General features: G+C 38.3%; 1 protein-coding gene across 2 annotated transcripts; it reads left to right on the top strand.

Moving 5' to 3' along the window:
• The first annotated feature begins 96 nt into the window (after nt 1–96).
• On the top strand, nt 97–21,916 carry LOC139143630 (WW domain-containing adapter protein with coiled-coil-like). Of its 2 annotated transcripts, XM_070714121.1 has the most exons (14): nt 97–301; nt 471–504; nt 1,440–1,626; nt 7,214–7,314; nt 8,506–8,633; nt 9,098–9,216; nt 11,869–12,144; nt 12,702–12,875; nt 14,270–14,320; nt 14,687–14,873; nt 16,409–16,586; nt 17,047–17,174; nt 17,918–17,979; nt 20,611–21,916. In XM_070714121.1, exons 1-14 carry the CDS (start codon nt 261–263, stop codon nt 20,616–20,618), a joined length of 1,674 nt encoding a protein of 557 aa, XP_070570222.1. In that variant the 5' UTR covers nt 97–260; the 3' UTR covers nt 20,619–21,916. The 2 variants fall into 2 exon arrangements, with proteins under 2 accessions (XP_070570222.1, XP_070570221.1); XM_070714120.1 differs by lacking the exon at nt 20,611–21,916 and having other exon boundaries at nt 17,918–18,201.
• The last annotated feature ends 1,651 nt before the right edge of the window (nt 21,917–23,567 follow it).

The raw sequence follows: 23,567 nt of genomic DNA, 5'->3' as shown, positions 1-23,567 counted from the left end.
CGAAAACAGCAAATGGTTCGACCATATATTTCCGAGATGAGTTCCGAGTGGTTAACTGCATGTTCGGGCTTATTCGGCACGCACCGATGGAACCCGAATATAGCCGATGTGCTTCGATTTCTTTGATAGGGTTCCCGTATGTGTCATGGCGTCCTCCCCACCTTGTTGAGATGCGCTGTGTTGTGGAGTCGAATAGTTAAATTTTACACGATTTATTAGGCGCATTTGCCCTGAAATCGACTCCATATACACTAGCATTAATGGTAATGCATGCAAGCAAACATCCAAGGCTCCATGATGGGTAAAGATTGATTAATTTCTCAATGAACTGTGTTGACTGACCGTGACACCATCCGCCATGTTTGTTTCGGGATTCCGAAATAAAATCAAAATTTGTGATTTGTTTTTCTCATGATTCACGCGAAACTTTGGCTCCAAAATCTAATGTATGCTTTTCTTGTATCTTCCAGGTATTATGACAGAAACCGCACCCATCCATACCAGGTTTGTTGAAGCAGAATCTGAAGAATTGCAGCAATCAATGATGGAATCCAGCCATAAGATTCTTCATGAATTAATCGATACATCTGCCAAGAGATCATTTCCGAATTTCCCCACGAAAGATGTCAAAAACCATCCAGCACTTGTAACTGTGAAGTCGATTACCATTCCATCAACGTTGATTGCGCAGTTCCATGATTTTTTGTCTCTAATTTTTTTTGCTCAAAGGGGTAATTCAGGTTCGCCATTACCATAAAGCCAAAAAGGAAAAATCCAATTTGTTTATTATTATTTCCCGTTCAAAAGTATTCCTATTCATCACCAAAATAGCTGGTTACTGATCTTTAAGTTCGAGCAAGCCTCATTTCGGATGAGAAGATGTTAAAATTGGGCAACTATTGTCGCACAGACATTTCTGTCAACAATAACAATCAAAACTTACAGACATGTTTACAGAAGTACATGACAGTCCGGTCTTTGGTTCCGCGCTAAATTCTAGTGATGGTGCCCATTTTTCGGAGATCTGAAGAAATCCCATGACAAGATATTCAAAATGTTACTCCTCACTACCAGGTTCAATAAGTACACGGGGTAAAATGTCATATTTTGGTGCCTAACTTTAAAATGTACAATGCTGACATTTCCAGTGTGTTTGTTCAAATATAGGTCACCAGGAAGTTGATGCTGTCAAAGCCAAAGGAGCGGGTAGTATCCCCATTTCTGGAAGTTGTGCTATCTGTGACAAAGGCTGTCCAGGCAAGGTCATTTGTAGAAGAGTACACTGACATGGTTTCATGATCAGCCAATCTGCAGCATCACTTATGGAGAGTTGGCCCTACATGAGCAACAATAACATTGCGTCCAGGGACTTGCAACTCTCCTGTGAAGTATACCAGCAGGATGACAAACGTTTCTTTCTTCTTTTTTTTCTTCTGCAGACGGTTGGGAAATACCCATCCAAGAGTCAAACTGGAAACTACAACGAAAATAAACGAAAGGACTCGCCGAGTGTGCGACAGACCGACTCTCCTAGCAGTCGACATAGCAGTAACAGTGGAAGTCCACGTCTGCCCCATCAAGGAAAAATTGGATCTAATGTGCAAAGGACTAAAGAAAGACAGAGAGGTAAATACTGGCTGTGACAGTCAGTATACCATCATTGGCACTCGATGTCATGAGTGAAAAGTGTTATCCGGTGATGACAGATAGTGTATACTCCAGATCCTGCGGTAAAAATAACCCAGTTACATGTGTACAGTAGAGCCTTTACTTACATGCCACTCACAAGCAATTATCATAGCATAAGAAGTACAAAATTCTGTGTGTGCAAGCAAAATCACAGACAGAGGAAAAGAATGCCCTGTTCTGTTTTACATGGTAAAAGTTATCCTCTTCTTGCAGTGTTTGGATCGTACCAACAAAGTCATGGGCTCACTTCATACTTTCTTGATGGTTTGTGTGTTTGTACAGTCCTAAGACACAATGAAAAACAACAATATAGCATATGGCTACATGAATGGTTTTTCCCATGGGAATGTATGGTCCAAGTAAGGTGTAAATGTCTTGGATATTTGGTCTTTTGTCATGGTTAGGTGGCCCTGTTGATGCCTGTTATTACATGGTCCTGATAATTTATCTGGCCATTTTCAGTATATGAATGGTTAGAAATCTTGTCCTTTTCTTCCTGTACAGTAAGTGATACACTTTTACATGAATGGTGCAACTGGTCTAGGTCATCGTACTTCTACACATATAGCTGTGAAGTATACATGTCATACAGTCATGAAGTATATATAACCCCGACTTGGCAAATATTTGTCTGTCATCATAGACAATTATGTAAATTTACCACCCAAACAAAGATACAAAACCCCAGAGTTCATGATCACAGTCAATGACAGTATCCTCAAAAACTTCATTTCTCCAAGCTGTGTTCCAAAACCCCCTTTCTGTACATGTAGATGTGATACCAATTGTCGCAACTTCTCAAACTATTTTATAAACAATATCCTCATCCTGATCATGAAAGTTCCCCTATGGGCTACTGAAAGCGTATGTGTAAATTGTCCCATTTTTCATGCGTTTTATATCAGTATCTGCAAAAGAGTTGTCTCATGCAAGAAAAGATGTCACAACATTCCCTCAGATATACGGCAACACTGGAGACAATTCATTTAATTCTCAATCAGATTCAAATCTACAGTGTGCAGCACACAGTCACCCATCGAGTAAGTCAAGTACCACAGTGTGAGTCTTTATGAAAATTATAACATTTTGAGTAGTATGTGCCCATAGCGTAGAGACTACAGAGGCAAGGGTAGTAAAGCTGTGCTTATTAGGGCTGGATTTTAGACGGCCCTGTGTTTTGATTACATGGGCTACCTTTGTATACAGAACTCACTCCAGGTGTACAAGTTGCAAGGGCAGTCTTGGCAATGCAGTAGATATTTTCAGAGGTTGTACAGAAAATGCAAGGTTCTGGAAATGACAGATTTTCACAAATCTTAAACTGCACACTGTATTAACTTGCCCAGAATGGATATGAAATTTGTGTGTACAAATTTCTTTATGAGCAGGCTCCTTTCTAACAGCCGTATGTAGATGTACACCTTTTGTAATCAAAATTTAAATCTATCAAAATCAGAATAGCTAGATATTTTTGGCAATAACTTGTCAAAGAAACCACTTAATTTTCTAAATTTCTGTTATCAAGAGAATTTCTGCTACTTTGATTTGTTTCAAGAAATCTTTAGCTACCTGTAACTTCAATATTTTACAGTGCTGTTTACCTTTTTATTGATGTACAGTATATCAGCAAAGTCACTTTGTTAACTAATTATTGTTGGCAGTCTTCAAGATTTCATGCAAAGTTTATAGCAGTCCTTTCTTTTTCTGTAGAGGTTCTCACAAGTTTGTGTTGTGGATGCTAGGGATGTGAATGATCTGGATCATGCGTTTGAACTCGTACGGAATGATCATGAAACAAAAGGCAAACTAAAAGCAATGCCGAAACAGAAACTTTCACAGATAATTAGCAATATTGCACATATTTTGTGTATATATTGTCTCATAATGTCATGCAGGACCTGGTCTGAATCAGCTTTGCACACAGCTTCAAAAATTTAAAGTCAGATCCTTGTTACCACTTTCCAGGTTTTTATTTTGATGCTGAAGTTTTCAATAGCATGTTGTTTACCCGATTTGACATTGTGGAGTTTACTTGTTCAGTGACTAAGATATAGTCATTGTCTTTAGTTCAGTCCAGAAGAGGGTTACCCTTTTTTCCGTGCACACAAAAGTACCATTCCAGGGAAAACCAGAAAGGTGTATAAACATTTCTGACATATGAAGTGGAACCAAACTTCAATCCATGTGGTCAGTGTTTCATAGACTGCATGCAATCCACAATTCACAGGGCGTAAGATCATGATAGTTTGCCATGCCAGGTGTCATTCATGCCTGCTAGAAATTACAGAAAGTGATGTCTTCAAAGTTGTCTCTTTAGCCAGTGTCACTTCTTGTGTAAGCTCACTGAGAATGTGTTACAGGTGATGATACCATAGTTGTACTGTGCCAGCACTGAGTATTTGTGTTGTTCCCTTTGCTTTCTATAACATACCAATTGTGTTGATCTTGCAAATATTTGATTGATTTTTAAAATGTGTCTGCCTAGGATTTAAAATAATCAAAATACTGTTAGACATGGTTGGTTCTGTGCTTGACTGTTGGTTGTCCAGCACCGTATCCCATTATGCTGTTCTCTCCAGTTCACAAAGTGCCAACTTGTTGGATTTGTGAAAATTTTCCCAGTATTTTCTAAGTGTAACATGTATATCAAACATACCTTGATGAGAATAATTTAATTGTATGAATGAACCAATCCTGAGCCCCTTCACGTTGATTCAGTTCAGAGTGGAGATTAACAAAATTTTAAAATCTTGTCAGTCAACAAGTTGAAACAGTTCATGTGATGTCGCTGCCTTTTCAATTCAACATTGTACAAGTACAGTAAGGGTCCTGAGACAGCATTCCCTCACAAACAAATAACAATGATTTAAGTTTGTTGTGTACACGTTATTGTGATGTACAGCATTGTGATGTAAATGCCGGATGAACTAGGACAGGGTGACCTGTTTCTCAGTGTACAGATACTTGGCATCATGGCTGAGCATTGGACAATATTGCCTCACAGCCAAGATAGTTGCAGCTAACAGTCTTGGAGAGAAACAAAACCATTTTAAACTTGGGACAATGAGAACATGTTCTAAATGAGCAGTGACTCGTCACTCACGGTTGTGTTTCCCCACGTCGTGGTGACCAAGGCCATGGAATTGACAGAAGAAGCAAAAATGAGAAAGTAAAAGAAAATAGTGGTGTTTTGTGTTTTCAATTCAATGGATGAATCAACAGCAACCTCTGTATCGGCTGTCTGTGGTGCTCTGAGGCATAGACTGGTGTAAAATATAACAATTTAGGAATGGAATGGAGAGGAGACGGTATTCGAAATACTTCAAAAGTGTAGTTTCTGGTCATGCAGACATCAAATCTTAGACCCCGCAAAGGCTCAATCATATGATAGTGCACTGCTGTGTCCATTATGAGCAAGTTATTTAGTACACTGATCTTCATGTTATATCTTAAATCTTTCTGGAAATTTGAATGCGATTGATCCTTATCCTGGTGTGTGTGTTATTTGCCACCCTGCCTAGTCTATAAAGAGCGGTATTGAGCCAAAACCCATTTGTATATCTCATACATGACATTGCTGTCTGCTTGGGAGTTTGAGCCCTCTCCTGAAAATCCACCTAAACATGGTGTATGTCACTGCCCTTGGCCAGCTGTTACATAGTACTGAACTGCATTGACTTGGCAGGAAGACAGCCCCTGTATGCCAACTTCTTAGCATTCTGAAAAGCAATGCCATTTCCACTGTTTTGGCAAGATGTAGGGTTAAACTTGTAAGAGCCATATTTTTACATGGACTGGTAAATTCATTTTTAGAATTTAAACATATGTTACATTTATTTCGGTGTATTTTTGTTTACATGAGTTTTTTAGGATTAAAAAAGCAAGACCTGCGATAATAGGGATTACTCTGATCTACTTATAAAGCTCAAACAATTGCATCACTGTATGTATCACATGTGTATTAAACTTGTTTTGAACGTGACTAATTCTCTGTCTGTTATGAGATCTTGGCTTATAACTAGCCTGTCGACTCCATGTATTCAGCTTACGTGGTTTGATTCCATATTGGAACATGGCTATTACATAAAATTACCTGCAAGTTACTTTTTGACCCTTATTAACCCTTTCACCACCATGGTTTGTCCTTAATCCATTGTTTTCTATGGTAAAGTTGGACCTGTATACAGGGAACTGGGGGTGAAAGGGTTAAAACAAGACCTTTGTGTGAACATGTTTCTCCCAATTTGAGAAAATGGGGAAGTTCAGCAGAGTATTTTGAGGAGACGGCATCACGTCATTATTGTTCCTTGCATGGAAGTTGGACTTGTATATGAAAGTGGTTCATTCAGCAGTGTGTTTACATTCTTGCTACTTCCCGTGTACTCTTGACTTGTTATTTCACCGGCCTTGTCTGTTCAGTTTCGTACTTAGTTATTGGAGGAATTCGGTTATACTTTGAATTTGAACATCAAAGTGAAGTTCTTCTGAGTTTCATTGCTTGACATCGTTTTGTACAGGACAGTAAACACCGTATTCAATAATGTTTGATTGCCAAATGTTTTCCCAATCTTCTTCAAATTAGGTGTACTGTAAGTTTTAATCCTAATCTTACAAGGCCTATTACAACCCCATAGGCAAGTCGGAAAAAAGCTGTATCAAGCAAAAATCTCCAAGTATTTTCTCCTACTTGGCATGGTTTGTTATGGCAGTTATAGTCAATAAAAGTCATTTGGTGTATCTATGTTTTCAGGGGCTTCAAATGTTCAAGTTTTTGTTAAAATGCAACGTATGGGATATGTTATGCCCGATTGGTTTTAACTAGCTTGACCTGACGGTGACGAACTTGGCAGGATATCGGTTAATTGTTGTCAAATCACTGAAAGTTTGATCTTGATTTTCAATCTGGTCCAGTGAAAAGTTGACAGCCGTGATGCAAACATTACAGTAGACGACCTGATGGTGATATATGAACTAAGCAGGATATGGGTTGAATGTTGTCCAATCCTGAAAGTTTGTTCTTGATTTTGCAATCTGATCCAGTGAAAAGTTGACAGCCATGATGCAAACGTTACTGTGTATGATATATTATAACTCTGATATCTGTGGAAAATAAGAGCCATCCTTGCAGAAAAGTTTATAATGTTGCATGCCACAGCAAAAAGTACTTTCACAGTGCTCTGATATTTGTCCCACACACTGTATACCTTATGTACCCCACCTCTGATATCAGCAAACCAAAAATTTGTATTTTCTATCTGTCGGGATGTTAACCTTGATATTCCACCTGTTCCCGGCAGGCAGTAATTTCATACTCCACTTTCTTTGACATATCCTTCTAAAGACATCTCACCTTGCAATTGAAAATTCTAGTGTTGTACTAAAATGCATTGATAAAAAGGTTAGAATGTTTACATGTATAGACTGATCCATAATTACAGGCTAATCAACTTAAAATAATAACTAACATCATTTGAAAAATGGGTCTTGAAATCGGTTAATAATGATTGTTTTTTTGTTTGTACAGGTTCCAGTGTTTCGCCATCAGAGAATGCTGTTAATCATCAGTCTGGTACGAATTCAAATAGCAGCGAACGTCGTAGTAACCACGATAGAAATCTTAATGAGGTGAGATATATTCATTTTGTATTCCTAGGAATGTAAATTGTCCTGCTTTTCTAGCCCTGTCGTGAATTCCTTGCCTCCATTTACTCCTCACCTTTTACTACTCATTTCTCGAGTCTTTCCCCAATTGTCACTTGGGGCACAAGATGATCTGCAGCCATTAATTCTTTTGCGATTTTACATTTTCTCTGTGTGGCCGGTTCAGGGAATGTTCTCACAAGGGAAACGGATTCTGATTTTGATATCATAACCAACGTTCTCCACAGGAATGGGAACAGAAGTGTAACAATTAACATATGCATAATTTCCATAATTTTTGTCGTGAAAATATACTTTTCCATGATAATTAACATATGAGTAGATCGCTAAAAACACAAGGTTTGCCACCCCTTACAATCCTCTTGTGGAGCACCCTGATAATATTTTATTTTGCTACCACCTTCCACATAATATACAACCCCAAGTTTGTTTAACACTATGTGAAAAGATGATAGGTACAGGTATACATAGAATGTAATGTTTATTCCATTTTGTTTACATTCATTTATAAGAAATGTTTGCTCAAATATCATAAAGTACTATGGATTTTGACATGACAGTCCTGAATTACATGCTGTTGCAGATAAATATTTAATCCTCCCTGTAATCTATTATGCAAGATAACATTTTAAAATGTCACATTTGTTGATTGATAACATGCTTTTGAAAATTAAAGGCAGACATGTCAAATCACATATACAAGTGAGATGTTATCATTCAAGATATGACTATAACAATCTCTTAATATCATGTCTTCATATTGGTTTTGTTTGGCAACCAGTAGTTGTCAATAGGTTGTGTATCTCGTTGAATTTGAAGCTTGCCCTTGTGTCTCATGTGCAACTTGTCTCTAATGAAGATGGCTTGTCTTGGTTGGGGATAGATAGATCTGGAAGTTTAATAGATAATACCTGTGTACATTCAAATTTCAAAACCAATAAAACATTCATAGATTCTTGTTCTACAATATATAATCTATTCTATAATAGAATCTGTGTGGAAACTTAAGTCAGAAACCTTAATTCGTCCATTCATTTTGAACAAAACTGTTTTTTCCCTAGAGGAAGTGTTCTAGGCCATCTCATTGGCTCTTTTTTCGATACTACATCTGTCGCTATAGTAACATCACCTACCATCTTCATCTTTTCTCTGTAGACTTTGGAGAAGCTTAATAAGGTTTGTACAGAATGGTCTGAACACATTAGCTCGTCGGGAAAAAAATATTTTTATAACCTTCGAACAGAGGTTTCACAGTGGGAAAAACCTAAGGAATGGGGTCAAAGGTAAGTGAATTTGACTATGTACTTGTTGATGTTTTCAGCTCAGAACATGTAAGAGAGAGGGGGTAAAGTTTGTTTTGATAAACTTTTTGTTTATTATTTCATGTTTTTCTGGTCAACTACGAAAACATCCTCTGCTGCCTATGTCATTATCAAAACCTGTATCGTTCATGTGTAATGAAGTGTGTTTACAAGTTTGTGTAATAAATTTTTGTCATGTTTGACACAAAATACATGTGTGTCATGACTTCTCATTGAGGTATGTGCAGATCTTTTACAGCTGAAGAAAGACAGCTACTAAGCTCTGAAGGGCGAATTGGAAGATGGCCTTTAAGTATACCTAGCAGACATGCTACACTGAAATAACAATAATATGCAACACTTCAATATATGCGGATTTGGTAATTGAAACTATTACAGAGTATGAATCTGTGCACTCATGACGGATCATTTCCTTTATCTTGTAGGGAATTATTACTCAAAGAATTACAAAAACTCAAGGAAAGAAGAGAATCTGGTAGTACCAGATCAAAAGAAAAACTTGTCAGTAGAGAACCTTCATACAGTAGCAGTAGTAGTTCAAAAGGTAGGAATGACATATATATTCCAAATACCTGTGCCTTGATTTATGTGCATTTTAAAGTTCTGAGTTTACATGAATATAGACCATACCGACTTATTTGCTTAATGTTACGACAGGTTGCAAGAAATTTACCACATTTTCCTTGACTCAAGTTTCATGATTTGCATCGTGTGGGTATGTTCAGTTCCATATTACTATGGAATAAGAACAAGAAGGAGTCATGATCAGTTTAATCCACATCAAAGTTCCTGTGTCAACATGATTTAATTCTTCTATTGTTCAGAGTCTCTTTCCTCTATTTGAGGACACTTGTTTTACTATAAGCTACTTCCACACAGCTGTAAACTGTTGAACAATTCCCAAGGACCTTGTCAGTTACGCCAATTGGATAGATGATGACATTTAAAGCCGCCGTTCTCAATCCCAGGTTCACGCATTAGTGAGCACTCCACCCTGTCAACATAGTATCGTTTTCATTGTTTTGCGTCAAACGCCGCTATATTAGTAGATTTACAAACATTAACTATTCACATCGATGAGCGCGTTGGAATACTAATATGTACATTTTGGCATGAGGTGTTTTCACCATGCTTGGTGCATTCGAGTGACAGATTTAACCGATTCCAGCAGTGTGTCACTTGGCAGTGGATGCGGACAGTGGCCCCGATCATCTTCCCCTTCTACTGTCTATGCCTCAACCCACAAAATTACAAGTCAATATACTGGTATGCAAAAAAACGCAATCTGCATCGTTCAAATCTCTCAAATTCTTGGAACTGATATGTTTTTTAAATTTGGAAATATCGGTGTCGAAATAATATAAAATGAGTATTTTCTGAAGATTGAACCGTGATCCCGACGTACTCAACCAGCCAATGTAAAACTTTTATGAGGCCAAGATGGCAGTCGGAAGTCATAAAACAATTCCAGATTATCGTGTAATACATTATTTGCCAATTTGTTTTGCGAGACTTGCATTTGAACCAAAAAAGGACAAAATTCAGATGCATTTCAAAAAACTTGGAAAGGAAATCTCGTAAATTTCTCAGACATAATGAACTTTGATCGATATGCAGAGGAACTGCATCGCATCGGTTATCGATAAGATGGCACTTGCTCACGTGGATACGTACCCTCGAAGTGACGGCAGAACGAAACAGAGAAGTCAAATCATCCTTTTTTAGCTCCATGGTCAAATAAACATTTGGTTTATTACTAGACTCATGGAGGTACAAACAACACTCCATCGGAAACTATACACGGACACCATACCACTGCACACCTCTATCCCGGGGTATCGAACATTCTTGATTTGTCATTCTGAGTTTAGCATCAATAGTTTGGCAATGACAACACGTCTGACTCTGTCGGAAGTATTGGGACATCCTCGACCGGACTCATGCTTGGCATGATAAGCGATTTTTGGCCCAAAAAACAGCATCTGATGCAGGTCGATGACGTACTCGTCACAAGAAGAAGATTGATATGCCATTTTGCGTGACTTCTGTCGTCCGATCATTATATCCAAATTTGCCCGGCGTACCATACACATTTGCCATCATTGGGTGTACGGTAGAAGCCACAAAACCAAACCAAACGGCGCTTTTCAGGGCCATCAAACTTTCCAGTAAGAGAGAACCCGATATTACATTTTCTTCTTCACGGCACGTATTGTGGAGGGACCATGTTAACGGTTACTAAGATTTAATCGACTTGAATGTAGTCTGATCACTTTTTATATCCCCAGAAATGTGGTGGGTAGGTACAAAAGTGGGAGAACTGTGAAGAAACTATTGCGCACGTCTTTCGACACTAGAAATCTTGACACATATTTTATTTATTTTTAGTCACCGTTAAGGCACATTAGCAGATAAGGCGAATGCTAAACGACATTAGGTACACATCCAGCTGACTTGTGTCTTACTTTGCGCAAGGTTTGATTGACAGTGGTATTCAAATCCAAATCGGCGTCCCCTGGGTCGACGTTCTCTCTGGCCACGCACAATTTCTCACTAAAATTGTCTTGAAAACTTATCGGTTTGAAAAATATGGAAACGTTATGTATTGATAAGGTATTTACCCTACTGTAGAGCATTCCCATTTCATAAATTTTCATAAAAAACACGCAAAAAACCGCTATCTCTGGAGCTCTCAGTTCAAGATACTCGCACGGCGTCTCTTTGCATAATGAGCGTCCTTTCATGTAATCCGGTATTTATAACCAATGGGCGTCTTTAAGTTTCCATGTGTACATCGATGGCCATATTATTGTGGCAATTTCTGGCAGCTTGATGATTAGAAGTGGTTATACCAGCTACTGCAGTATCCAGTTGTTGTTGGGTATTTGTGTGTGTGATTCTCATGAAAAACCAGGGTAGGCAGGGGACATGTCCTCTGAGTTGCAACTGTCTTCTGGCTTTTCGTGCCACCTTGACGGGCTCTACACACGAAATCCTTGCAGACCAGCTGGCTGCGTATTAGTGTCTCAGTCAAGTGAGGTATCAAAAGTGGAAAATGTCCGCAGCAGAGGGTGCTGTGTAGGTAAATTGTTTGATTGCATTGAAAAGAATTGTGATGGTTTCTGTTGTTCCCCCATCTGAAATCCGTCAAACAGATCTGTATCATTAGATGTGTGTTCACTGTTTGTGTTCACAGGGGAACAGAAGCATTCCAGTGATCAGGCTAGGGCCAGCATACAACAGTCTAGCAGTCGGCAACATGAACGACAGCACAGCAGCAGCAGTAGTAGTAGTAGCAGCAGCAGTAGCAGTATTCAGTTCCAGCACGTATACAAACCAACAACGTCAGCATTACAGAGAGGCGTGGCCGACTCACCCCAGCAGAAAAATTCCATGGGAAGATACGACATGGTACGATCTGGCGGCACCCCATCTGTTGACTCAAATAAAACATTACATAGACATAGTACAGGTAAGTTTACTAAGCACACCTTGTAAGATTAATTTTTTTGAACAAATTATTCTTTGTTCTAGCGTTCTGTGTCTTGCTAGAAGTCATGTCTTAGAATCTTCTGGGTGGAGTGTTCAAAAGATTTATGTTCCCTGTTTCCAAGTTTCTGTTGTTTGCAGTGAATTATACTTTTCTTGACGACTTTTTTGAAATTTAAACTTCAAAGACTTCTGTGTTCAATCATGAGACGTGTTCAGCTAATTGCCTTGTGCTTACTTTCAAAGATAAGAGTTTTCATAAGTTTTCAACCTGCATTGATGATTTGAAAGTTGAGTCTGTTGTTTCAGATACTTTGCCTAAAACAATGCAATTGTAATTCTTGATGTGTTTTCATACCATGTCCAGCTTTGCCTCAAAGGTCTCATTTGAAAATATTGTAGGTGAAACAAAACTGACAGGATGTGGCCAACTTTCTGAGTACATTTGAGGTTCCAAGATACAGTATAAGATAAAAAATCTGCAGGAAAAGAGGTGTCTCGTACCGGTGATAATGCTCTCATTTCTCCTTTTCCTCACAGAATCTCCTCTTATACAAGAAATGTCATCACCAACTACACCTCAGTCTACAAGCTCAAGACACTCACAACATCCGCTAAAGTCACCTCTAATACAGAAACATTCATCAAAATCACCAATTGTTGTAAATAGTAGTAATCAACAGGGTCCAAGAAGTGACGAATTGTCATACAATAGTAAGAAATTTATTTATATCTTTTATCGTGTCTCATAGAAATTAGTTCAGGTTATTTTATACGAAATAGCAAAACGCAAACCACACAGAATTTACTGTCCTCCACAGCTTTGAAAAGACTCTGGGTTGCCAATTTACATAGAGTAATAATCTACGTATTCTTTTGTTGTGAAAATGTATTCTTTTTGTGATAATTGAATAGATTGCTTAAAAAACAGAGACATGGCCCACCCTGCAAAATTCCCGGTCCATTGTTCAGTTGGAAAGCACGTGACCATATGTGTATGTAAAACTTATCTGATATGCATGGAAATAACAATGCCTTTTCAATAATTTTGACACAGATAGAATCTCATAATTATTGGAAATGAAGTAGGAAAAAGAATATTAAAACTGCTAATAGTTAAACTGCAATCACTTAGGGATGCTTTACCGATTGTATAATGATTTTTGATGAATATTGCATGCTTTGCTGTTTTTTCAACCAAAAAAAGTCACATAGATAAAAGGGCGTTGACCTTTTGCGCTGACCCAGAAACTCAAGAAAAAATGGTACCATGGCAATGTTGAATTATCGCTTTCGCATATTACAAGACAAAGACGTATGAAATCATGTGATTTGCATAATATAATATGTAATGCGTCTACTTCTTGGATACAAAGGCAAAATGTTTCATTGCATTTTGTGCGTTTTTTGCAAAGCTATATGTGGACCTTGGACATTCTAAAGATGACCTTTGAAAACAAACAATCATTAAAGAATATAGATAACATGTACATTGCAAACCTATGTACAACAGTAATCAAGGTCTTGAAAAAGATTTGCATGCAATTTGAACTTTGCCCAACCACTCTTGATCCAGAAAGCTAGCAGAAAAAAGGGCATGTGAAAACTAGCAGAAATGGTTGGATTCAAATCTGAGTCCTGTGACTTTACGGAATCAGGTCATGGACCATTCATTGCATTGCATTCCGACAGTGTTGAAAACATTTTGAATTCATTTGGATTCAATTGCCTGATGTCTGAAATTCTCTTCATTGTTACTGAGTACACACATCAGTAATGAGTGCCGGCCAATGTTATTTAGTACTTGTTAGTATCGCATCCACATGGTGCACTGAAAGACCTAGACGAGAAAGCAATGTTGTATGTTAAAGGAAGATTTTCAGACCTCTGATCAGTTCAGCTACAGGGCACATGTATACTGGGTCAGTTGTTATAAACATGGTATGAAGTGTATACACATGATAATAGTTGTATTCCTAGCACCACTTGTTCCGCCAAGCCCTCTAAATAAATCCCTGATGGTGCAGAAGATATCCATTACTTATTCTAAATCCTTGTTGACTCCATGAAGACAGGCACTGTAATTTCCAATCTTTCTTTCTTCACAGACCAATCGTTACAGCAGAGGTTAAATCAAGTAGAAAAAAATCTTACAAGTGGTGAGTATGCCTAGAAATATTGTGTTATGATGTTCAATACTTGCAGTAATGGGTAAATTCACTCTGGAAAGTGCTAACTACATTTGCCAGGGTTGCGTGTCGGTAAGCAAATATTCTGCCGGGACCTGCTGTTACCCTTGTCATTCTGCCTTGATGGATGGGTAGGGAAAGTGGCTTTCTGTATATGCCGTCTGTCTTTAACCAGATACACATATGTGATAATTGTAGAGCTCCCAATTTTCTGCCATCTCTGAAGTGCAATCTTGTGTAGGTTTTCAAATTTTTGAAATAGACACAAAGGATTTCTTCAGAGTCTCAACCAACCTTCTAACATCCTGTTTTCCTCTCTGCTAATCAATATTACAGTTTTAGCAGCTAGCCAAGCGTCGCCCATGTCACTAGCATCAGTGACATCAGACCTGTCGTCACCGCAGTTTTCTCCCCAGTCGTCCACAAATGTGACAACACCGACGGTGAACTCTGCAAAAGGAAGGCAACAAACAACCGAGGAGGGAAGTCCCAGCTCACCAGCCCGGAGTCATAAATCATCATGGTAAGTACGGAGTCTGGAGCATAGTTTTTTTGACAAATCAAAATGGTGAATATTATGATACAGGGTGATCAAAGTTTATATTATGTCATCATCGGTGTATTTCAAGTGTTTTTGCCAAGGTTTTTAGTCCTGAATAGACTTTTTCATGTCGATGGACGAGTTTACATTAATCAATTGACACGTACATAGGTGTTGAAAAACACCGGACGAGCGGCACATCGGTGTGGCCGTGACTGTGATCATGTTGGTCGAGCGCCGTGTCAATGGCCGTTTATCAAGTTACGTGGGGGAATTACAGTGACGTCGGACGTCAACGCCGTGAAAATGCTGGTGGTCAAAGCTATCGGTCAAAATTGCGACCCTCAAAAAAGGTTTATAAGGCGTCTATACCTGATGACGGTTAGTCTACATGAAATCTCCATGGCAGCATTGCGAATGTAAATTTGTATTTTAATTATTTTTCTGTTCTTGTTGTTGAGACAAACGGTGAAAGTATCAGAGCAAGCAAACGGTAGAGTTCGTGGGCCGGCTGCAACGTTACGTGTACGTCATATTACGCTACGCTGACTTGACCTAGTTTCTCGATGTTGGGGTCACTGTCATTTTACAAGTTTTTTTGGCTAATTCCGCAATCATTCTTTTGCATTCTTGTCATCTTTTTTTTTATTTCACGCAAAGTTTTTAAAAATATGAGTTTGGATTAACTTTTTGGTCACGAAATGATGTCTACAGTGCCATGTGACGTAAACAGGTCGAGCGATTTCCAAGATGGCGGTCGATGTGTGGGCTTTGAGCGTTTCGCGCTGTTTTCAAGTTCAGGTCTCGTTTCAGGTTCGCTAAGGAGGCAAGTTACTAAAACGACAGGTGTTTCATAATTTTGGTGACGATCATCCGTGTAAATACGTCTGAATTTTCTGTTATGGTAAACCGTAACAGTTCCTCTATTCATTGGGACCGTGACCATAACGTGTTTATGTGCTCAAAAACTCGCTGGGGTACACAGCCCTGATTGTATGGCTTCGTTCCTTTGTATAATTTCGTAAACAAGTGACGTAATATTTCATCGCAAATGTTTCTCCATGCAATGAGAGTACGAGTTGAATTTTTACAACTTAAGTTGGACTGCTGTATGAATTTATTGCAGTTCATGGTGCCCCTGATATGTATGTTCATGCAGCGGTTTGTAAGTAAATAAAAGGCATATTAAATGACTACAATTTGCAGTGACTGTTTTTATGTGTGTATGTATTTAAATATATGTTAATGTATGCAAATTAATTATGTAAATTTTATGCAACTTTCCGACATGCTTGCCCTTGATCCTAGGGAGAACACTGCAAATTTTGGGCCTTTCCTCATGTTCAAATGAGTAACACAAGAAATTCACCTATTGACCGAATGAACATAGCGAATAGAGACCTACTATACTCTTTGACTTTCTTAAAGAATATTAGCCATGTCTCTATGATTTCTGGGAGCTTTATTTTCAGACTACTTCAGCATTTCCCTGATTTGAAAATATCTTTCTATTACAGTCAAGGTAGCCCAGCTCACAGTGTTAGCAGTTGTACATCAGGAGTCAAACACAGCAACCCGACCGCGACACCCAGTGTACCCCCGGTGGTCACACTGACGCCCTCGCTAATTCATTTCTACAATGAAGCACTCACCACACACGTCACAGGTTGGCCATCAGAACATGTAGAGAGACAGGTCAGTGCGCAAACCAGCCCACTTCTCAAAAATGCTGCAGAAATTTTTACTGTTTGTCGCAGAGTCGCAGTGCCACTCCAGTGAAAAAATTGCATGACAGTGGAGTATGAACCTTATAAAGATGCCATTGGCATGTATGCACTTTAACGGATCAGAGAAATTGCCCCGCCTGGATTTGAAAACTGTGAACCCTCAGTTTTTGCAATCCCAACCACCTTCCTAACACATCAATGGAAATTTGTCCAGTCTATTGGAGTTTGTGCTTTGATGCCATGGGACACTTGCTCAAAAGACAGACTCATTGAACTATACAAGTGATAGAGATCAACTGTTGATTGACAAGTGACACATACAGTGTGTTTCTGTGTACAGGCAAGGATAACTTGGTCTTTGCACCTCCATTTTCGATTACATTTGTAAATTTATTTCAATTTCTTTTTTTTATTTTGGTTAATTACAGGCACAGAGGTATGGGGATGAAGCACACCAGCTGGGATGTCACAGTAGTTCACAGATATCAGTAGATTTAAAATTTGCTAGATCATTAGTCAGAGTTTCAGAAATTCAAGCAACTTTACAGGAACAAAGGTGAGTGCAAACCAAGGATTACATTCCCACATTGTGTGAAAAAAGTGTTGTGAAGCATCAATATATTATGTCTGGAAAAACAATTCAAAATTTGTTAGATTGCTCAATTTCTATGAAATGGATTTCAAGTATGCCTATGATATGCCCAGTATCTTTTAAGGTAGTACGCGCATCAGAAGTGAAAGACGTAAATTTTTGATCGAACTTTCCTCAGTGAAACTTTCAACCATTCTCTTACCAAATTAAGAATGAAAGTCATGAGTCATTGTCCAAAGTTTGGTGCTGGAGAAATAAATTAGCTGACATTTACCGATATTCGAAATTCAAAATGGCTGCCATCCCTGTTACCTCTATGGGGAAAATAAATTTTTTTTCGAAATACTAACACGGGAAAGATTTTTACTCCAAGAGCTTTGTGAGCCCTCACAAGTGGTAGATCAGAAAGGAATTGTAAAAGTTTAAGATGTGGAATATCTGTCCCCTGGCTTGTTCTACCTTAAAACATCAACTCGTTGAATCGATTCAGGAATTTCTTAAAAGCCTGTGTTAGCACCAGATTGTCTCATCAGAAAATTAACCCACCAGATTACAATTTGAATGGAAAACAAAAAGCTATCACACCTCCATAATCCTCTTACAGACTAGAACTGAGTCGGCCTTATACCAATACACGTAATATGTAAAAAAGAAAATTTGGAATCCGAGAGAACACTGAGTAAATCTCACGTCTTTTTCCCCCCCAGGGTTTTATTCCTCCAGCAGCAAATCCGGGAACTAGAGAAGCTGAAGAATGAGACCAACGCAAGTACGTAGCAGATCTTCAAACCTAGTCTTACTATTGTATTAATTTATATGTCACAGAATGAAGGAAAAAAATATTTGTAATATAGTCAAAGCAGATGAGTAGCTTGCAAAAAACAAGGAATCTGTGTATTTTATTTGATGCAAGTTTTCAAAGTCCCCTTTTTTCAGAAGGTGTAATGTTTTCGAACCCCGGCGGTAGTAAAAGACTTTTGCTCTCACAGAAGCTGGTATTTTTGTTGTTTTGTGTATAGCAGTTGCCACCAGGAAGTCTTTTTCTGGTAACGATAATGTAAAAGTGATCTCCGAAAAGATTATTTGTTACAGTGAAGAAATCACAGCAAACTGCACACTGAAATGTGTTTCTATTTTTTTTTTCAATCAAATTTTGTGTAGCAGGCAATAATACATATTAACGCCCAAACACATGTTTTGTATACAAGAGTTATGCACACACATACTTGAGTAAATACATTCCCTGCAGCAGTAATTCTTCTTCCCTTGTCTTCATGGTAGAGTCTTGCTCATTAAGAAAGTCAGCTTTATACTGTCTAGGGGGAAAAGTTTCGGTCGTGCTCATGTCATAATCTTTAGCACTCTAGGAGAAGTGTGTGGTTGCATCCACATGATCCCTTAGACCAAAATGGTTTGGCCCATCCCCATTGTTTTCTGTGTTGAAGTCAGACATGTACATGAGGAAATTGGGGTGGAAGGCTTAAAAGTGGTCATTCCCAAGTTGTATTATTTTTCCTTTGTAAATACAAGCTTTTTGAGTTTTATGAGTTTAGAATTCTCTTATTGTGGCCACAATCTTGACGGTGGCAAGTCATGTTACACATTTAGAATTACACGGACTCCAGGTGGAAAGATTTAATGAGAGAGGTCTCATCTCTGTTACACATGTGATTCTGTTTTAGTATATAGTACCTTCACAGTCTTACAATGCACCAACATGCTGGATTCATTGTGTGATGAATGTCAGAACAGCCAACTCTTTTGTCTCCAGTGATAGATCAGTGATAAAGCGTTGTGATAAACCAACACTCCTCTGATTTCAATCAATGTCTGTACCAAGACTACTTGATTTTCTGTCCCAGATTAGCGATGCTTACATCCAGAATTGGTGCATTGTGATTCATCAGTGGCAGAGCAGTGTATGAGACAAACGTTCCACTGAATTTGATCAGTGATCAGTGATTGTTTGCTTTCAATCCTTGTACCGAGACAGACCATATCAGGTGTTTGGCAGGCAACCAAGGAATTATGCATAATTTTGATAGCCAGCACCTGAAACCATACATGGCATAAATGTCATTGATATTCATCATCACCACACACTTCTTACTCAATTCACCATAAAGCAACCACACCACTCCACTCCATTATTAATCTCAAACTTTTCTGCTGGACCCTCTTGATTTTCAAAGTACATATCGTGGAAATGTTATCTCCTAAAAGGTGCTAATGCAAGCGTTTACATGTAGCTCTTAAAAGATCCTGCCGCTAATAGGATCTCAAAACGGAGTTGCAAATTGGTAGTATGTTTTTATGCTTGATTTTTTTAACAATCTATGTTAGACTGCCAGTGTTGAATAGATTGATCCCGGTAGGCGAAATTGCATCCACATTTCAAGCGCGCTTCGCACCCCCATCTGTCCTCTCACCTGCTGTAGGCTTCAGCTACCCACGCACCATTAGTATGAGTATTTGACTCTGCTGTGTGGCAATTGGGCAAATTTATTGACTGGAAAATCGTCAGCTCCTCAGTTTCAAAATCCATACAAAATCTAGCCAGGCATACCCATGACCTTCTCATTGACGGATAATTTTTGAGAGCCTTCAGTGCATACACAGTTCATTTTGTAGGAACAAGCGTCGGAACAAAAGAAGGCACACGCATTGGATAAGCTTGCAACAAATCGTCGTCTCATATATATTGCTGTTTTGCTGTTACAAATATCAAGAATGAAGTACCTGCTTACAAGGTGTTGGCTCTAACTTTGAGGGGGAAAGGGAGGTAGGGTAGAGAGAGGCCTTGAAGAAAGATGGGGTGATTCAACATTAAGGTGTTGAAGAGATTCATTTAGTGAGCAAATTGAGTGAAGAAGTTTCTTTACTATTTTGTAATTCAAGACGGTTGGTTTATTGTTACATTTTTTCCCTATTCTGTTATTGTTTTGAGAAAAAAATGTTTCTAAATTTCCATGTTGGTGTTCTAGGCCGTGTTTTAATAATAACAATATTTTTAGCTCATATTTGGTATGTGCATAAATACCAAAAAAGAGCGTATATTTTTTCCTTGCTGCTTGCATCATTTCTCGAACACAATCAGATAACATGTGTAGATTTTTTCACAATTGTACTTACACGGTGCCACTGCCATACGCGGTCCAACATAAGCTGAGATGATTCTTGTTAAATCCCCCCATGGTTTTTACAATGGATGTGATGTATTTTACGGAGATTAGAGATGAGAACTGGGAAACCCAACATTGTACATTAGTAGTTTGCTTGATAACAGTAAACTCTGTCATTTTTTACCAGCTATCAAATTTATTTTCATGACCCTGTACAGTATCATATATAATTATGTTGGTTTTTTTCTTTCTTCTTTCTCTCTTTTTCTTTGAAATAGAAAAATGATGGAGTTTACGGATGTCACCGTAGTTGCTGATACATTATGGCTTGTGTGTATGTTTTGTGTAACTTTCATACCGGCTTAATTTCCTATGTACTGTGTTTATAGCTACAGTGACTGTGAGCTTTTGTACAAGAATTTCAAGCACTGAACATGCAAATGATACGCGACGTGCCAAAAACTCTTGGTTAAATATAGGTCTCCATCGTGTCTCTGGAGAAAGCATTATTTCAGACCCTTGACTGTTATCTATAAAACTGAAGAACACTCCTGAAAGGTTGTGTGATCTTCACGGTTTCACAATAAAATCTATTGAAAAATGCTGAAATTGCAAACTTACAAGACGTTGAGGTGTGAAATATATCGGTCACATGTACATTACCTTATGAGCAAATACGATTTTTTTCTTCTTTTTTTGTTTTTGTTTATTTTTTGAGTATCTCTATGGTAGGGCTATTCTTGTTTATATGTATATATATATATCAATTTCTGTTGTTAAAGAAACAACGCTTACCAACATGGAAAACCATTTGGTGATATTTTCATTGCGGTACAGTCATGAATTGCTCTTGATATTTTCAATCCATTCTCTGTTGAAAATTTAGACTTTTTGGCATTCATTTGTCATTTCTTTTAATACTTAGACTTGTTGAAAGACAGACTTTAGAAGTAGACTTATCCTGGTTTCTCTGAAAGCAAAGCGTGTATATCCATGCTTGTTGTTTGCCCATCATGAGAAAAAGTTGACAAATCCATTTTGTAATTTTATCGGCCAATAGCTCTTGTTTGACGCTTGCCTTGGAATCATCACCAATATTCATTCCACAGAAGAGACCATTGTGATTTCAAAGTGAACTTGTGATGAAAGTCCTCTCAATGCGAGATGTACTGCTTGCCACAAAAAAACGTTTACAGATTCCAACCCAAAGCAGACTGTCCTGCACAGAACATCAGATCAGCTCTGGTGAAGGGGTTTTCTTAAATTTAGAGTTCACCCAGGTAGTGTGTTGATCAAGAAATATTTTCTAATCAGTAGATAAAACAACTGCATATTATATGATTCATGCCAACTGGACTGTCTGACCAGTCAGGGCATGTCAGCCGGGATCATTTGCACTGCTTGAAATTCTTGTACTCACAAACCTGGTTGAAAATGGTTTTTACACATTGTTAAAATTCTATCAGTTGATATTGGGAGAAAGTTTTTTTTTCCGGCTTTAGTTCCTCTTTTATGAACACTGTAAGCTATAGTCATCACTATAAAAAATACAAATAAAGTGTAATATTGACTTGGTAAAAAATAGTTGTTTTGTGTAGTGTTTTGCATCTCAATCTGTTACCTGGCAGCACAGACCATTGTCTATGCTTGCAGGGGTGAAAGAACAACTTGTGCATTGAGAAGCCTTAGGGGGCGGTGTCTGCTTTTACAGTCGTTGAATTTAAAAACCACCTGGAAAATCATTGAAAAAGCCTGTCTTTGAAATAGATCTGCCACACATGATTTCCTAAAATCACAAAATGGAATATGAAAATTACACATAGAGCAGATGATAATGAGAAAAAAGAAATTTGGACCTCAAACTGTGAAAGTCCTGGATTTTTAAGTGATTTTGAGTGTATGGCCCCTCACTGTGAAGAGTACCAAAAGCTGCAGTTCCTCATTGGTGAGAGTGCCTGTTGTTGGATGGCAGTAAGTGAAATGGTTGCATTGGGTAGGGGACTTAGGTGTTCCATTTCAGTCACAAAATACACTCACTCTTTCAATGTCATAATTGAAAACTCCCTGCCTTAACTCTACATGTTTGATGTCACTGTATAGGAAAGCTCATTGAATCTAAAGATTTCCCATTATTTGAAATTACATTGACAACTGTAACAAATTTAAACTGTTTTCCATGATAAGAAAATGATAAATACAATGTTTTCCCTTTGTTGCAAATTTTGAAGTTCTAACCATGCAGAATGGAGAAATTTGAGGCCTGCGTTTTTACAGTTTGTCCCTTCTATCATGATGCCTGAAGTCTCAAAGTGATTTTGTATAAAAGAAAAGTTTACATAACTTATGCGAAATTGCCTCAACATTGTCACGTAAGTAACATATCTGTTCTTTTGTTTACTACGATTTTTTTCATCTCTGCATTCGTTGAAAATACAGAGTTGAGGAAATATTTGTGTGCAGCTGGCCGGCGGGGCAATTGGAGACAGAAAACGTAAGAATAAATGTGTACGTCGTAAGTGGCGCTGTTCATTAAAAAATTGCACCAATGCGATGATCGTTCAACACTGCTTTTTTGAAAACAACCAACATTATTGCCATAGTATAAAGCGCACAATAGACAGTACAGAAGTCTGTGATGCTTGTTTTCGAATTCGCTCATGGAGGTAAAAAACACTGTTTGTCAGTAGAATTACTCGGTCTGCTGGTGGTTTGTAACGTAAAATCAGTATTTACTGAAGAATAAATGCAAACACAGGCGCTCATTAGCTGGGTAGTCTGCTATAAAGATCGATTTTCGGCTTGATATACCGATCCCGTAGTCGATATGCCCGCCACTGCAACCTAAATACTCAGTATTACGACAGATCGAGCCGAATATCAATCTATACCCGGCTAATGAGCGCCTGTGAATGCAAACCGTGACTAGGTACCGTAGGCCCAAAAGACACAAAGTTGCCACCAATAAGTATGTCGCTGATCTTTGAGACAAAGGTGATTTACATTTGATCAATTTTCCTTGAACTTCAAGCAAGATTTTATAGTAATTGCCTTTAAATTCGTAATTAGGCTTGTGCAGTACGATTGCTTGCTCTTTCGTTGCACACAATTTTCGAAGTTCGACTCTATACTAGTAACTGTACTTGTGGACGCATTGCGAGAAATGTCGGCGAGCGCGAGCAAGCGTTTTTACTTCAAAGTATGCAGATCGCCATACATAATTCAACGGATTCACTTG

This window comes from Ptychodera flava, chromosome 11 (assembly GCF_041260155.1).
Source record: "Ptychodera flava strain L36383 chromosome 11, AS_Pfla_20210202, whole genome shotgun sequence".
Classification (NCBI taxonomy): domain Eukaryota; kingdom Metazoa; phylum Hemichordata; class Enteropneusta; family Ptychoderidae; genus Ptychodera; species Ptychodera flava.
This window is presented reverse-complemented; position numbering and strand designations above follow the sequence as displayed.